This window comes from Cyanistes caeruleus, chromosome 6, assembly GCF_971803275.1.
Source record: "Cyanistes caeruleus chromosome 6, bCyaCae1.hap1.1, whole genome shotgun sequence".
NCBI lineage: Eukaryota > Metazoa > Chordata > Aves > Passeriformes > Paridae > Cyanistes > Cyanistes caeruleus.
The window spans coordinates 28267728-28286193 of NC_141706.1; the positions used below are offsets into that span (position 1 = coordinate 28267728).

Genomic DNA, 18466 nt, shown 5'->3' on the forward strand with positions numbered 1-18466 from the left:
GTGGTCTAAGTGCCTGGTGCTGGGAATATTTGTGTAGAAATCACGATTTTCTCCATCAGCCAAACATTTTCTTCCCTTTCATTTGTGTTTTTTTTAATTGCCAGTACTGAAATTCAAGAAAATGGTCTGTGATAGAGATTTCCACCAACATTTGTTTCAGACAAGTGAAGAAATCACTTTGTCTACCACATAAATCATATTACAATCTATAAATTCATTACTGTTAGTAAATATGCAACAAGCTACAAATCATGTGTGGTACCTTAATTCCTTTTTTGGTTCAGTTTTATAAAAATGAAAAGTGTATTTTAAAGAATGTGTATTTTCTGTTTAGTTGTGGATCCTGGAGCTAAGTTGCTGATAAACTTCTTTTGGTATTACTGAAATAATACTCTTTTTATTTCTATTTGATGCTCTTAATGGACGTTGATATAAACTGTTGGAGATAAAGAAAGTGAGTATTGAGTATCCTTTGGATTGTTGTGTCTTAGGAAAGTGTTATCTTAAAAAAAAATAATAAAAACATCTTCAGTAATAGGTTTGGGGTTTTTTTGCATACTGTGCCTTTGGTAGCCAGCACTGGTAGGAATATTTTTTTAACTTCTCTCTAAATTTTGAATTAATTTGCCTTCTTGATGAGGGACTTAATGCCATTTTCCTTGATTAGTTAGAGAACTAATCCATGATGATTTTAGTCTTCCATAAGGCATATTACAAGCATTTTGCAATATTACTTCCATTAGATTAGGGAAATCTAGAAAGTTTGCCTATCAAACCCATCTGGGTTTGACAAACTGGGCCCTAGTGTCCTAGAACCAAATATTCTGTTTTGTTATATACAAGAGGAATTCTGTGCATTTCAGTAGAACAATATAAACACTGTAATATGGGTGGAAAGCACCTGTTTTATACCTGAACAGTCTTTTGCACTCAGCCATAATGGAAGGAATTCTGGTAATAAGTAGAAGTAACATGCTTGATATTGTTTCTGACAGGTTTTTTGAAACTTCAGACTCCAGCAAAATTCTGCCATTCAGTATTAGAGACTGAAAAAGTATTAATTAGGTTTCATCAACAATGTTCAATTAGTTGCATTCATGCAGATTACTATAGGCCAGCTAGAATGACCATCAGATGAGAGCTTGTACAAAAGTTCAGGTATGAGAATTGAGTATGCTGTATGGGATTCTGTGCAACTGCAGGTACAAACACAGCATGTTTAAAGATGTTTTCTGCCAATTTTGTGTCAGTCTTTGTCTACCTTGCACAACGTCTGGTAAAGTTTATCCTTTTTATATTTCCAAGTGGGCTCCATAGAAGTTTTGGGAAGCCAGAGCATTATATTATTAATATTCAGGATCCAGGTTATCACTAGTCATGAGATACTCATAGATGTTGTTATTGAGGCAGTAAATCAGAAAAATAAATGTTTGTACAAATGTCTTAGTATGAGTCATCATAATCACAAAAGTGATTTTAACAAATAAGTGGATTTTAAAAATATTGTCATATTGGTTTTAATACTGACAGGCATTCAGTTCTTGCCATCAAGAGTGTGCACTGTGTTTCCAGCTCCTCATTATCCTTACCCGCTGCTTCCAACTGCAAATGCAACAAACCATCTGCATTCAAGTATCTCTTGCTATTTTTTTGAACTTGATATTGCTTAGAAGTGGTGTCCCAAGAATATTGGTTAGCTCTGCTAACCAATAGAGCTGCTGTAGTCTCATTTTCCCTAGGCTGAGTGTTGAAACTGGGGATGGATGATTAGCATGTAGAGCAAGTAATTTCCTTTGTAAATACACTTCTGTCTGCTAACAAGATCAACAATAGTGTGTGTGCTGCAAAAGGACTTCTTCAGATGTTATTAACTTCCCAGTTTCTCAGAAGCAAGGATACCGTGAATGGTATTTAACAACAGAATGGTATGTCCTGGTTCCAGCTGGGACAAGGTTAATTTCTGCAGTCTGAACCACCACACTATTCTGTACTACCTCACTCATTTCGAGGGGAAGGGAGTCTCTTCCAAGGAGAAGGGTTTCCTCTGGCTGAGAAAACTTGGTGGAAGAAGCTGACTGGAATTGTCTATTGTTGGTTTTTTTCCCATGTGAATAGTTTCTTTTCTTGCACCCTGTTGCTGGTACTGTTGCCACTACTTGTTCATTTTATCTTGTGCTGTTTCCAGTAAGTTGATTTTTATCCCAGCTTGTGATCTTTGCCTTTTCTGCCTCCAAATCTCCTCCTTTCCATCCTCCTGCAGCAGGAAGGGGGAAGGGAAAGAATGAGAGAGCGCGAGAGGTGTGTGGTTTGGAGAGTCTTGGTGGGGGCACTGAACTGGGGAGTCCCATTCCCAAACCATGACACAATGCCATTTCTCTTTGAAAATAAATAATATCTTCCATGGAAATATTGTGCTCTATTATTTTTAATGATCTCCTTTTATGTATGATGTAACAGTTCATTCAGTACTGAGAAAAAGGGCTGGATTTCAGACTAAGAAATCATTTTTATATATAAACAGCATGCAAGCTTATGTTAGTTACATTTTCATTACAAACATCTGATCACAAGCCTAGGGAGGTGTGGAAAATGAGAGAAGTTTTTTGTGTGAAAGGGTATTCCTTTAGATTATAAGGAAGTTGCCTCTTTCTCCTGACTGTCCTCCCTTTTCTTATTTACATGTCTCATGTAATTTCACTGGCAGTTGTGGCTGAGAAGCGCATAATTATAGGACGGGATTTTTTGCTGCTCTTTTGTATCTGAGTATTTTAATTGGGAATGTAACTATGGTACCTTTTTATCCTACTGTTTAAATCATCTTGAAATCATGCTTGAAAATTTTGCTGTGAGATATAGACTTGCAGGACTTAATGGTGGAATTGTGGGCTGGCCAGAAACACAGCCATGCATGTGGTTGTTAGGATCTGTATGCTCATTAGAAGAGGGAGATTCATTGGGCAAAGCTGGGAGACTACTGATTTTGTGTTTAGAGGACCACACACTGTTTTCTGTGAGCTTCTCCAGCAATCAGTGCATCACTAGTCCTAAACAGCACATAATGCAAATTGTGACCTGAGTCATTACCAGAGAGCAAGTATAAGTGTTATTGACTTTTCTCTCATGATTATTTCAGTATGACACACAATAGGAGGTGCCTGTCATTCTCTTCAGAATCCTTATGTAGATGGACTTGCATTCACTCCAGAGAGCTTTAGTTCCATAATTTGCTTCTATTTTCTGCTGCATCACAGAGTCCTCACTGATCTTTTAAAAAATAAGAGTAGTCCCCAGTCCAAACATGCATTTATAATTTTGTATGCCTAAAGGATCTCTTGCCATGATGTAAGATTCTTAAGCTTCTTTTGTGTTTGTCATACTCTGTTAAGGGTCTGTCTAACTGTTAGGATAAAGCCTGTGCTTTTACCTTGGTTATATCAAAGTCTAGAAAAGGTGCTTCACCCGGAGTGTGGTTGGGCACTGGAACAGGTTGCCCAGAGAACTGGTCACAGCACCAACTCTGACAGAGTTCAAGAAGTGTCTGAACAATGCTCTCAGGCACATGGTGTGATTCTTGGGGTTGTCCTGTGCAGTGCCAGGAGTTGGACTTTGATGATCCTTTAGGTCCCTTCCAACTCAGGATATTATGATTCCTAGCTCTGTGATAAACTGCGAATTTTCTCCATATATGTTTGGCTAGTGCTGAGGTTTCTCAGAACTTTCTAAGCAGTATCTGAACATTTGAAGTGTGATATTACAGCAGTAGCACACCCTGTTTCTGATTGTTCTTTAGATACAAATACTTTTCTTTTGTGGTCCTTTAAAATAAAAATAGGCAATTTTAACCTTCCTGATGGAGTCTAATACTTTGACTTCTGAAGTGACTGCTGTCTTTTTTATATATGTATTTCTTCTGGAGTTCCTGTGGTAAAGCTAATTTGTAATACTTGGATCTCTCACTGGAGCCTGCTGTCCTTTATGATAGTCAATTTTGCACAGGTTGCCAGTTGCTATCTGGGTGTCATTGTGTCATAAAATCTCACATGTGCTTCAATCTCTGTAGGGGCAGCAATCTCCAGTATCAAGTCAGCCTCTAGGCAGCAAGTAGCCATGTGCATTTTGCATGCTGCAGAGTAACTGGCACCCTAATGCCTTATTCAAAGGTTCTCCAAAATGCTTATATTTTCTTTTCATTAATCTAAGGTTAAATTCAGAAACTTTATATTATGTTTTTCAAAGCACAAATATTTGACAGTAACATACCCGTTGTTGAAGACTGGTCATTTTGAGAGACTTTCCATGACCTTAGTAAATCATGTGGATTTAAGAGGATTTGCTGACATCTGAGATGCATGCTGATTGTAATTAGATTACATCTTCATTTTTCATACATTTTTCGTTACTTTTTATTCTATAACCATTTTTATGGAAGTGGCATGTCTTTTAGTAAGCTATCAAATAGTTGATATTTCAGAAGAGCTGTAAGTTTAATGCTTATATGCATGCTTGTTTTTCTGAATTACTATTTTTCTACCCTAATGATTTTTCAGTTTCAATTTCTGTTTCAATATATTCCTGCACTTTGTTGCAATTTGGTTGCATTTTTTGGTTCCATTTTTTTCAATATGTAGTAGACATGAAAAGAAGAAAAGACTGAATAAAAGAATTCTTAGCATGTATCAAATGTAAACTTTGATGCTACATACAAATACAAATTTACAAATGCATGCATACCTATGGCAATTCTGATTGCAACTGAAACACTTGTAACATTATTTCTGGGATCTATTAGGCTGTTTAAAATTATTTTTTACCAGTCCTGGTGTTACATTTGGATAATTATAGGCAATTATCCAAAGGTCTTTAAGAAACTTGCAAACATTGCACAGTCTGTAGCCTTTATAAGGCAATGACATCTGCCTTTGTGAGGGACCTGTTACTGTCTGTTTTATAAAATGGTACTTGCACATTGTACAGTAAAACCAGTAAGAAATCAGTGAGTGAAATCAAGAGTACTAATTTGTAATAAACACTTCCAGTCATTCAGTGTTACTGCCTTCTGAGGTTACGATGACTAGTAAGCTGAAAATTTTGGAATTTCAGTGGTCTCCTACTGGAATCATCATTTCCAACTATGATTCATGCAGGGCTTTTACAGACCTTACAATGCTAAGAATAAAATGAGCTCATAACACTATAATTGGATTCAATGCTCCATTTTTGTAGTGGCCCCAAGGAACTTGCTATATCTCCCCAGCTGGTGGCTGACCATGACCTCCATCAGCCCGTCAGCAATGGGATTGAATCCTGCCAGCTGACTACTGGTCAAGATCACAAGCCACTCACATGTGCTAGGGCTGATGCCTCATGCCTTCTAGTAGAAGGACAAGAGGTGAGTAGAACAGGACAAGAATGTGCATATGTGTCAAATAAAGGCCATGATCTTCAAGGCCACACAGATAAAAGTAGATTTTACTGACACCTTACAGGAAAAACCTTGGGGTAGGAACCTGAATACTGAATACAAATTTTGCCAGTAAACATCACTCTGTGTTTCTTCATTGTTTTTTGTTTGGTTTTTTTAAATTTTTTTTCTTTTGGCCACTCATGTATGCCAATCCTTTCTAAAATACAGCTCCAAGAAAAACTGACTTTTGAAGACTCGCTGTGGTTTGGAAATATTGCTTTGTTTTCCCGAGTGAAGTAATGTTTGGACTCTGGTGTCTTTTAGCAGTGTGCAGATTTGTGGGTTTTTTGAGTGTTGTGTGAGCTGTTAAATCTGAGATACCCAGTGGCAATGAGGATGTGGACACTTCTTCCTAATAGCAAATTTTACTTGTACATGTGGGAATGAAGTAGTTTCTCTTCTTCTCTGGTACTGTCTTCCTAGTGCAGCAGACTGACAGTGGAAGGAGTGCTAAACTGTCTTGGAGGCAGACCTGATTCAAGGTTATGATGGAACTGGAAGTGTGTGCAGATAATTGTATCCCATTATTTTTGGTGTTGTCTGTCAGCCAGCATTCTTCAGATCCTTCTGTTGAGAACAATTCCAGTATATGATCATATGTTGTTTAAAAGCTTAAACCATTTTCTCAGGTTAGGATTTCTCTTATTTTTGTCCTTACAGTGGATTTTTTCATTGACACCTATTTTAATTTCCACTTTTCATTCTCAAAACACAGCAACAAGGATCTTACTTCCTTAATCTTTTTTCTGAATTTCTGTATTTGCTCCACATGTCCTAGTAGTTTTATTAAAACTTCCTATTCTTATCCTGGTGATAGTCAACAACCTTACTTTTCATGGAGTTTGAGGCAGAAGGTGCAGTAACACCATCTGGGTTGACCTGTGAGTCCACATTGTCGTTCTTTTCAGTCCAGTGACTTTTAACTTGGCTGCATCTTCTGTAATAATGCCCAGTCTTGTTGAATGACAAGATGTTTAGAACCAACTGCTGTCCTTTTTAACTTTTGCCAGAAGTTAACCACTGTTACTATTAAAAATGTCTGCCTTATTTATACTTTGAATTTGCCTGGCTTTAGATTCCAGTCATTGTTTTTTGTTATGTCTTTCTCCAGTTTGTTGAAGATGTAATTTTTCTTCTTGTGTAGGTGCTTGTACATGTTAATCAAATTTTTGCTCCTTCTTTTAGTAAACTAAACAGATTGATCTCCATGTTCTTTCTACCAAAAGGCATTTTCTTCTGACCTCAAATAACTTGTGTGACTATTTTTGTACCATTTTCAATGTTTTAACATGGTTTGAAATATAAAAACACCAGAATAAAACAGTATTTTAGCATCTGTCTGTCTGTGTCTGCAAACAGGTAAAACTGTGTTTCAATTTGTGCCATTGTCTATGGTCTTTTCACTGTTCACCAGTGAAAGTAGCCTAGTTCTATCTTCCTTGCAGCTTCCCTTCAGGTATTTGTATATATTGGTGAGACCTTCCTTGAGCCTTCTCTTCTCTAGGCTAAATAGCCACAGCACTTTCAGTCTTTCCTTGTAGGGAAGATGCTGCAGTGCCATCATTACCTTCATGGTTCTTTGCTGAAGTCTCTCCAGTTTGCCCATGTCTCTCTTGCTTTTAATCAAAATACTTTTTCATGAGTAGTTGCTTTTGGGATGCTCCATACTTAAATAATGACTACTGTTAACCTTTGTGGTAGAAACTGTACATGGTTATATGCATTTAGAATGAATGTTTAATATTCAGCCCTTACTTCCATTTCCTTTGGCTTAGTGCTCTGTAATTACAACAGTTGTTCCTTTGTAGGAATAGAATAGGGTTTTGAAAATTTTTGAATATATGCAGAAGCTGTTAATGTGATACTTAAGGTGCTACAGGTTAAACATCTAGGAAAAAATGGAAATTAATCCCATTGTAGAGTGACTTGGTTCCAGTTTTGTATCTACATGGGTTTTGTTGCTATTTAAATCCTCATTTGACTTGTGAATTTTAATGTGTGTGTACTCCAGTGCTCTATTCTATTTGGAAGAATGCTGTAGGGTGCAAGTTAGTATCTATTTGTATTTACCTAGTTTTAAATTATCATTGTGACTTTGAAGATGAAAGAAATTGCTGAGATACCAAATCTACTCCTTAGCAATAGTCAATAGTGCTAAACATTTAATTGTTTCAATAAAATTTATTTTTCTCAGCACCTGATAGAACTAACACTCTTAGTCTGATTCTTTATGACCCTAGGCTTGCAGTCAGTGATTGCATACTGCTGCTTCAAATTATTTTAATTGCAGTTGAGTGAAGGATCTTCTCATGCTGTGTGTCCTAAACCAATACATATTATCTCTACACTTGCTCTGTGAGTGTTGCAAACTATTTTCTGTGTAGCTGCCCATGAAGCTCTTTGTTGAGACATACAGAAAGAAATGTAGCTGAACTTCTGCCTCTTGCCTTCCTATGCTCGTGTTTGCCAAACTGAAACTGCTGTAAATTTGCCATTAAGAAGTTTTTGTTTACATGTGAAGAAGAAAAGAGTAAAGTGTGGCTAAGATGGATGTGCAGACTCAGAAGTAAAGTATAACATTGAATTCTATTTATTTTAATTTTTCTCTAATTCTCTAGATTCCCTCTGGCCAAAGATTCGTGTTCCCCTGAAAGTTGTTAGGACTGCAGAAAACAAACTTAGCAACCGCTTCTTCCCTTATGATGAGATTGAAACAGAAGCAGTGTTGGCTATTGATGATGATATCATTATGCTAACCTCCGATGAACTCCAGTTTGGCTATGAGGTAAGAGAATTGCTTTTTCCCTATTTCTTAGGCTGTTCACTTCACCATTAGTATATATAAAGCGTATATAAAGTGGAGGAAGCACTGCACAGTCTGTTGATTCAGATTGTTTCATCTCTCTTTACCATAAGAGTTCAGTGCTGACTGAAATAATTCTACAGATAGTCATTACTTTATTGGGAAAAACTACCAGCTAAGAGGTTTTCAGTAACTGGCACAGGAGTGCCAAGAGACTCCAGAAAATGTTGTAGTGGAATTAGTGCAGTAGAAACAGACTGAAGACTGAACTGCATTTTTCTTAGCAGCTTCAGATAAATCAGAAATGCTAGCCAAGTGACCATGTCTTGATGGACAAGACAAGTTTCAGAGATTAAGTGTTGGGAACAGAGGAGGCCTCTTGAGGACATGCCAAAGTAAGGTGGTATACAGTGAAAAGAAGAACTGAAGAATTTCAAGGAGGGGACACATGGATCATGTGCTTGAAATGGCAAAGCTTCAACAGCTGCTGTTGTGATGAGGGTATGGACAAAAAGAAAGCTTGTCCAGATCAGTTACCCATGGCAGTACAAAGAGGTGACAGTCTTCATAAGTTCTTGAATTGTTTGTTAAAAGTACGCTTGAAGCAACACTGTTGTCTTTCTTCCAAAACTATGTTTTGATTTAGGTAATTTCTGTCTTCTATCAGCAATTGAGAGGCGGAGACATCCGAGTTGAGATCAGAAGCCAATTTTATTGAGTATACAAGGTGTTTATATAAGGGTTTTACTTGTATGGCACTTATATAGGGTTCTATTTTTGGTAACAATTTCCCATTGGGTACATATTCTTCATGACATCATTTCACCTGATAATCATTACAAAGTTTCACAACATATCTCTTGGTCACTTCTACCCTAGGGAGTCGACATCTGTGTCTGTCTCTCCCTAATCTGCCTGATTAGACCTGAGATACTAGGCTTCTTTATCAGTTCCATTGTATTCTCTGTTTTATTTCCCATAGTCTTCCATTTGTATTTGAGTCTATGACACAGTCCATAATCTAACATTACTGTTTTATCTGTGTATTTAAGACAAAGATGCTCTATTTGTAAACAAATCAGAAACATTAGAAAATGTAATACCATATTTTAAGAAAGCTTTGCATTATTTAGTTGTACCTGTACATGCATTATCAACAGCAAAACAACACTGGGCTTCCTATGTGAGAGTTAGAACATGAAATTGTTACCTGAATTGAATGAAATTATGAAAACTGCTTCTCTAAAGTGGAGAAAGCTAGTGCAGTTTGGTAGGTGTCCAATTTTTAGCAATCCTAAGTGTGGTTAATACAAGATGATATTTTTTTAAAATATGTTGGAAGTATTTCTTTAACGTATGTACATGTGTGGTAAAATATTGCTCTTCCTCTCTCTTGAGAGAAAGAGATTGTTAGCAAGTAACAAGCTTTTGGACTCCAGAAATATCTTGTGATGATGTAGGTATGCTGAAGTAATAACAAAGATGTTAAGTAGTGGAGACAGAGGTTTCATCTATCATGTGTGTCTCCAGAAAGGAAATACTTCCCTTGCCAGGTTAAGAGTAGCAGGTTAATACATGAAGTGTGAAAGATGGAAGGAAGAGAAGACAACTGAAGGAAGAGGATTTTGGCTGCACAGACCTTCTCTATACTTTGTTGTCTACATTGAATGCTTTAAGCATTGTACTGCAACAGCAGAGCAATCAAGTTCTGGTAGTTCTGCAAGCTGACTTTTGCCTGTGTTGGTTCTTATAACTACTAGTTTTAAGAGTGATCTGATGAGATGAAAGATAGCAGATCCATAATGTGCATGCTGCATAAATCCTTGGTCCATTTGCAGTTTGATTTCCATTTTCATAAAGCTGTCTCAAATAAAGTGATTAAGGAGTGACTTACTGAAGTCACCTAAGTGACTACGTGTAAATAGTTCTGCTATTGGCAGAGCAGACTTGAAGGGCTTTGAAGCAAAGATTCAACTGCAGCTGGGTTCCAGCTGTGTCAGCCACAAGTCATGTGAAGCAGAACCTTGGTTTTCATGTGTCTGAACTGTTAATTTTAACATCCTCAATGGACAATATCTGTAATATCACTTATATTGAGTATGGTCACTCATACAGAAAGGTGCTACCCTCATGAAAAGCAAAAATAAGGCAAAGAAAATTTGATGTGAATTCTCCTGCAGTCAGTGCAATTCAGGGATAATTGGGCCCTGCAACTGTTCATCTCCTAGGATTAAAGTCCAACAGGTCTAGCAGTTTGACTTTGCTGGCTCATTTATTGGCCTTATGGCCATGTGTCTTGGTTGCAGGGACTATCTGAGTAACAGTCCTTATATTCTGTGTGAATGTAACTGTTTAGACATGAGATTGTTTAGTTTGGCACACTGAAAACTGTTTCTTTTGCAGTTTTTTGCGTTTTATTATAAATCCTATTCCCTTCTGATTCTGGTAAGTCAGATTACTGCACAGTAACATTGATGGAAAATTAAAGTGCCGTATTGAGAAGATAGTTGAGGAAAACCTATGAGTAATTTGAATCCTTATACTTTGAGTTTGGCTTCACCACCGCCACCCCCTCAGTAAATTAATTGAATATAAATGTCTTTGAATACAGAAGCAGAGAAAATTATTCTAGAAATACACAATTTTCCTCAAATAGGGGGTGGGTGATATAACTCCTACTCTCTGGCACAGAAATCAGGGGCTGAAGATTGATCTTTCCTGTCCTTGAGTGTCTGTGACTTGCTTGACAGGCCTGAGCTGGCTCCCAGATGTTTAAATTGTCCTCAGCCTGTGATAATTTATTTATCTGTTTATGTGTGTTACCAGAAAAGTATCTCTCAAACTATTGACTCATTTGCAGGGGAATCCATAGGGAACAGTAGCAGCATATAAGGTTACTAGAAAGTTTTCTTTTAAAAGTAGGTCTGCTTCTGCTTTGGTCATATGAAAGGCTGGAAACGTGACATTCAGTAATTCTCTTTTCTCTCCTGACATCCTTGAGACTTTGCATTTAAACGTGTGGCAAAACCCCCTCTGTCACACACTTGTCTGAATGTATAGAGCAAGCCTAAAAAAAAAAAAAACCAAAAACTTTGATCTCTGTACACTTTCAGCCATAAAAAATTATAGTAACACTCAAAGTGTCAGACTTTTTTTACTTGTTAAAAGTGAACTATTATGGTACAGTGATTTATGACCTTGCATAAATCTATTGGAGCAGGCAGAAAAATAGTCCCTGTGTGCTGCTGTATTAAGGTAGCAGGAGAATAGTCATGATATTCTGACTTTGGAAAAAGTAGTTCTGTTAAGTTACATGACTTGGGACACTGGAAAAGAACTCCTGTGTCTATGTAATTTTTTCCCACTTACTGAACTTTGTTGTTCACAGAGTATCAGAGAGACACAAGAAATGGAACAAGTATTTAGATGATCACAGTCTTAAAAAATTAAAGCAGAACCATTGGCCACCTCTGAAGTGTTTGATGTTTGAATACAAGACTGAAATCAAGCATTCTCACCTCTGTGTATCAGCTGGCCTCGAGGCAGATGTTTTAGCATTAAGTAATTTCTTACCACATAATTTTGCATACTCTTTGTCCTTACAGAGACAAAGTATTTTTATTAGAGCAATAATATAAATAGTCCAAATGAGAATTATTGTTCTGAGCCTATGTTTTTCGTTCATAAAATGTACAGTTTGGTGCATTGCTAAGTTTGCACTTTTTTTCTGTTGAAAAATTTTGGCCTTCTGTTGGTAAATGATCTTATTTTGTCTCAAAATTGTTTTTCAGTGCTTCATGCCTCTGGCATTTTTAAAAAAGAATCTATTCTGTTGAATTGCATATTTTGCTAGGCTGAAATTTTCATGAAGTTTGAATGCCTTTTTCAGAGGAATTCTTCCTTGCTCATTTTGACTTTTAAAGTTTAGTTTTCAGCAGTCTTTTGTGGGATGAGTACTATCTCTGCTTAACAAAAGAATTATTCACTGCTGGCCACATTCAAAGCTCTTCTTCAAACTGATTATATTTTACACTATGTGTGTGTGCAAAGCATCATGCATCTTTTAATGGCCTCTGCCATTTTACTGGCACTTTTAAAATAGTTTACATTTTACTTTATTTTTTTAGTGACAGCACAAGCCATTTCTTTGAGGACTGGGAAAGAATTAAGAGTGGATGGGCCTCTGGAAGGCAGGAGTACTGATGAGTTGAGTTTCTTTTCATTTGTACAGAATAGTCAGTGTTTTGTTCTTACAATGTTGTCATGGTAGCCTTAGAAATGCTGACTATTTTTCTGTTTATTAAATTACTGAAATTGCATGTGACTTAATGTAGTTTACTGAATTTAATGCAGAAATGTTTGAGAATGTTTTGTAGAAGGAAATTCTTCTCTATCCTTCCAGCTACATGGAGAGTTTGCTGTTCTGGTGGCACAGCAAATTGCACAGAATAGTTGAGGCTGTGAGGCAGAAAGAGCTCTGGAGAGGTGAGGCTGGAGGGTGGTTTAGCTATGCTGTTTATGTCACTTGGGAACTCAACTTGGAAACAAAATTACTATCATTTCCTTTTGGTTTTCCTTACAAGACTTTTAGTAAAACTACTAAGTCAGAACTTCTATTTGACATTTCATCTGGGAGATGCTTCATCCAAAAATATTTAACTTCAGGGTTGACTAGCAGAGTCTTTGGAATGACTTGTCTGCAAAGAAGCATACCTCCTCTTCACTTGGTAATGTTTTTCCTTGGATGTGTCCCTTACCAATATTTAATCAGGCCATCCCTCTTAGTCTGAGAAAGCTAATAAGATCACTGGCTAAAATGAAATGTATTTCTAACAGACTAATAAATTATAGGCAACCATCAAACAGGAAAATGGACAGTAGTACAAAATAGAGAATAGTATTAGAATCATTACCACTATTTTTATTCTGAAAGCTTCCTTATAAGCAGTAGCTGTATATTTTAATTTTGGCACAAAGCATATGTATGGATTTGGGCAATGAGCTGGATGGAGCCATTGGCAGCCTTTCCAGAATTACCATTGAGTGAGCTAGTGGTGAACATTTTAAAAAAGCCAAGCTTTTCCACTGACTTCAAAAGCATTACTTTTAAAGGGAATCTTTGTTCAAAACAGCAAAATTATTTTTTAGATGCATTGAACTAACAATTTTCAGAGGCCAGGAAATTTTTTTACAGGGCAGAGTTGATATTTAGAGTGACTCAAGGACGTATGTATGAGTAATGTGCATTATAGTTGGAGTCTTGAAGATGACACCAAGGGCAAAAACTAGAAGGAATATGAATCCAGGGTTCTGTGTTGAGAAGGCACTGCAATCCCGTGGGAAGCAGTAGCTGACTTTAATCTTTCTTTCAGCTGCTGTTAATATGCATGCCATTTCCTCTACAAGAATTCTTAGCCCAGTACGGTGCAGATCTGTAGTGTTCTGTCAAATCCTTTGTTGAGCTTCAGTAGCTTATGTGGTGGTGCCTCCCAGCAGCTGGGAGATAGACATTCTAATATTCAGGTTTAAAACGAAGTCATTCTTTTTTTGAGTCCTGGAGAGTGAGGAATAAACTTTTGAGTGTCATACATTTAGTTTTATGTTCTTTATTAAGGTTTTCTACATCACATCAAAATAGCTATTTCAAGCCCTCACTGGCTTGCCTGCTAGAAGTCTGTATTTAATTAGCTTATGGCACCAACTTGTAAGTGTCCTATGAATTCTCTTCCTTCAGTTCCAAGTTATCTCTGCTTTCAAGAACCCTTTGTGTTGGAGTGTTGTCATATCTAAATACTATCCCAGTACTTATGCCCTAGAACTGTCTAGAAAGATTGATTTCTGGATAAAATAGAAGTCGAGGAGTCAGAAGATCTGGTTCCCATTCTTGTTTCCTGTATGATTTTTGGCAGGTTTCCTCATCTGGACGTTTGAAATAATAACTGCTCTCATCATGAGATTCTGAAGCTGTATTAACTGACAGCAATAAAATGTGTTGAGATGTATAGATGAGAAGGTATAGAGTAATGCAAAATCACAGAAATGTAGATGCAGAAGCAGTAACTTAAGTCTAATTGTTTTGTCATATTTACTTTGACAAAATACTTGCATAGAGTCCTTATAGCCCAGGCCTCCCAACTGAAATGTCCTGACACATAAAAAGCACCCAAAGTGAGCTGCTGATGGGATGACATTTACAGGATTCCAGATAACACTTTCTTTACTGCACATTCAACTGTAGGGTTCCCTTATCTTTTGTACAGACAAAAGAGATTGTGTAGGCGTCCTTGGGGATTTTTGAGGTACTTGTTGTTGAGTTTGTTGTTGTTGATCTTGCTTACAAAAATTTTATTATGTATGGATGTTTGTTTATACATTACCAACCTAAACCAGAAACTCTTATAACCTGTATGTTAGAGAGTAAAACTCATCCTTCCAACAGACCTAGCAGTTATTTGGATTAAGGGACAAATCTTGAATAATTTGTCTTCATATAATGCAGACAACCTGTATCTAGCAAACAAATAGCGTTCAGAGCCCTCTAAATAATTATAATCCTTCCTCCCTTTTTCTCTAATGCAAAAATTGTCCATTATTTAATGTGGCCAGCAGCGTGGAGAACTGGGGTTGCATTAATGATGCCCTTCTCCTTGTTCTTGTCTACTGTATTTGATCCTGTAGTCAGCTATAAAATAATGTATGGAGTGACAAGGATGGTATCTTGATTGTATCCAGCTGTCTGGAACAAGTCAAGGGCAGAGCAGCCTTCCATGTAGCCAAGCACCCACTAAAGAATACCAGAAATATTAAAATTTAAACCAGTTCCTGACAAAGGAAGCAGGTTGGTTAGATCCAAATCCAGCTGTGAAAGTAGTTAGGTTGTATTCATATCTACTGAAGTTAACATCAAAAGTTTCATCTCGTGCTTGTGTTTAGTTAGAGTTAAAATCTTTTTGAATAGTCATTTGTGTTTCTCTATAACAATTATTTAATATTCCATTAGTGGCCTTTTGCTCTGGGACATGACTTCTCTGAGCTGCAGGGTCCTTCCACAGCAAGCTTGCTCTTTTTTGTACTTCTTCCTGGCAACATTTTGTTCCAAGAACTTGGACTTAGAAGAATTTAAGTGATCCTTGCCCCACTGAAACTCTATCCTTCCAAAGCAGATGTGTTGCATTTGCTTTCTGTGCAGGCCTGGTTAACAGCATGTCATGTTTTTTCTCTTCAGGTCTGGCGTGAGTTCCCTGACAGGTTGGTTGGATATCCAGGCCGCCTGCATCTTTGGGACCATGAGATGAACAAATGGAAATATGAATCAGAATGGACCAATGAAGTCTCAATGGTGCTCACTGGGGCAGCCTTTTATCACAAGGTAATATACAACTTGCACTGTAGTAATGTACAATATGTACATTAAAAAAAGGTCTATATGTGTTTCTGTCATTGTTCCATCAGTTTTTGTGGTGCTGTGATTATTTTCTTTAAAACAGTTGGAAAACTGATTGTGAGCTTTCCCTAGTCCTCCTTCAGTTGCTGTGAAAACCACTGATTTGTCTCTGCCAGTAAAATAAAATCATTACTTACCTTTATGAACTTACAAAACTACTGCCAGTTTGCATGACCTGAAAGTACATAGCAAATTTTTCAGGGAATGTAGCCTTGTAGTTGCCAGGCTCAGAAAAGAAAACCAATTTTAAAAAAATTTGTGTGGTGGTCACTAAAGGAATAGTTATGCAGTTTAGCATCCAAAAATTATTTTCTATCTGCTGAAGTAGTTTTTGTCTGAAGGCACTATCACTTAGCTGCCTGATGTTCCACAACTGAAATATTTAGTCTTGCAGTTACTGTATCTATATTTAAAATTATCTTCTTTCTCTCTCTCCTCTGCAGTATTTCAACTATCTTTACACCTATAAAATGCCTGGAGACATCAAGAATTGGGTGGATGCTCATATGAATTGTGAAGATATTGCCATGAATTTTCTAGTAGCAAATGTCACTGGCAAATCAGTCATTAAGGTGCGGCTTTTCTGCTGTTTATATATTTTTAAAAAACATGAAATACATACTTAAATTTATTCAGTAGGCTTCAATATGTTACTTAATTCTTCTTTTTCCCTCATTTTTCCCCAGTATGGTATCTTAGTCTCCTTCCATGACAGAAAAAGTGAAATTTTTATGTTAACTGAGAACAGAGAATTGTGCCTTACCAGTTGTTTCTGGTTGTTATTTTAGCCATCTAGATGAACTATAAAAAAGATAATTTAAATGACAGCTGTACATATGTGTGTGTATATGTACGTGCCCACATTCATATATTTTAACTATTTGAGATCGCTAGAGGAAAGAAATTGCCAACTGTCCACAGCTCGCTTTATCATGGCCTGACAACAGCTGATTTATAGGAATGTTAATTGCAAGAACATTAATTGCAAGATCAGCTTTAAATGAACTTTTTATCCCTGAATTAATTTCCTGACATGTTTCGACACGTTTTCAGGTCTAGACATTCACTCTGTACATTCATTTCAAAGTGTGTCAACTTGGAATGAGATTTAGAGGCCACCAGGCATTACTTCAATTAGCTGGGTCCGTTCTCCCATCTGTCCATCATCATTTACTGGGACTGGTGGCTGCATTTCCTAGAAAAGTCTTTAGAAGATAAAGTGTGTGCTTTTGCTGAAAAAGTTTTTGAGCTGCATGAGGGCACAGCAGAGTAATTTGGCACCTCTGTGCAATTCGGAGAGTCTTGCAGACTTTGCCAGTCAGCTCTTAACTGGAGAGAGCAAAAGAGCGCCTGTTGGATTAACGTTACGGTGAAGTATGGGAAGCTATATTTCATCGCTGTTATGGCTGCAAGAACAAATGGTGTTTATACAGGGACCTTGGCAGTGAGAAAACAGTCATTAAACAGGAATTAAGGAGCTTGTCATCGCCACTTCTTTTCAGTTACAGAAGGAAAAAGCCCTCCAAGCTGTTTTTATTGGGCCCCTGTGAATTTTGCAGTCAGCCAGGCCAGATGGAGCTGAATGGAGGAACAGAGTGGCTTTTTTTTTTTTTGTACACCCCCTCTTTTTGAGGCAGCTCAGCTTACACTGCAGGCATGTTCAGAGGTATTGCACTGCTCTCTGTGCAAGGAGATTAATGTCCCTTCTGTTGATATTTGATAATATCTGGCGTGCCTTTCTACAGGTGACCCCACGAAAGAAGTTCAAATGTCCAGAATGCACAGCAATTGATGGGTTATCACTGGACCAGACACACATGGTGGAAAGGTGAGTGACCACTTTTTATTTCTCTGATTGCCTTGTTTTGATCCCTAGAATCTTATCCTGTGTCTCATTAAATTAGGATCAAAAAATGATAGTGTTTTTATAAATTACTAATTTTGAAAGAATGTTACATGGATTTGATCAGCATAAGTCATTCCTATGATGAGTGATGTGTCACTGAAAAGTAGACTACTACAGAAAAGAACTTTGGACGGGGAAAATTTTTAGCAGCTTTGCTGTAAAACTTATAGGACACATATATGAAGTTCAGGTTCTTGGTTGGCAGTACTGTCAGTAACACCACATTTCTGTTTGCTGTGGTATATCAACTGTAATAAGTATGATTTTTTTTTAAACCAGACATTTGGTAGCTTACCAAAGAGCAGAAATTATATAAATTATTAATAAAATCATCTGAAGTGATATTTGTACATTGTCTTCTCTCCAAGGATTGTGAAGCACATTGCTTCCACTAGTGAAGGGCAGTTGCTGCATAATTCCATGTTGCATTTTTTAACTATGGCAGCATTATTATATTTTTTGAAAATTTAGTTTTGAAATGAAGTAAAGCATTCATTGCAAAGGCAGTGAATGCTTTGAGTGAAATACTGAAAGTCTGTAATTTGTAAAAAATATTTGCATTCCCTGCTTTACAATAAAGGGCTTTCCAGCCTTGACCAAGACACTAGGCTCCTCTCTGCCTTGGCTTCTGGATGTGTGAAATAAGGGAAAGTTTCTCCATTTTGCAAAGCTGTTCAATACCCATGTTTGAAATGGGTATCTGACAATAAATGTACATACTAGGTGCAATTAACCTGAGATTTAGGACTGATAAAGGTATCTCACTTTAGGCTTCTTGAGCTGTTGCAGCTCTCCTGCAAACTTTGCGAAAAATTATTTGCGACCATAGAACTGATGGGGTAGGTAAGA

General features: G+C 37.1%; 1 protein-coding gene across 19 annotated transcripts in view; it reads left to right on the plus strand.

The window, feature by feature from the left end:
- Window positions 1-18466, plus strand: part of EXT2 (exostosin glycosyltransferase 2) — a 76241-nt gene that overhangs the window by 49833 nt on the left and 7942 nt on the right. For all 19 annotated transcript variants that reach the window (XM_086892258.1, XM_086892259.1, XM_086892246.1 and 16 more), the window contains 4 exons: window positions 8083-8249; window positions 15493-15636; window positions 16155-16283; window positions 17457-17539. In XM_086892258.1, the coding sequence (XP_086748384.1) occupies window positions 8083-8249; window positions 15493-15636; window positions 16155-16283; window positions 17457-17539 (523 nt within the window). The remainder of the gene's footprint in view (window positions 1-8082; window positions 8250-15492; window positions 15637-16154; window positions 16284-17456; window positions 17540-18466) is intronic.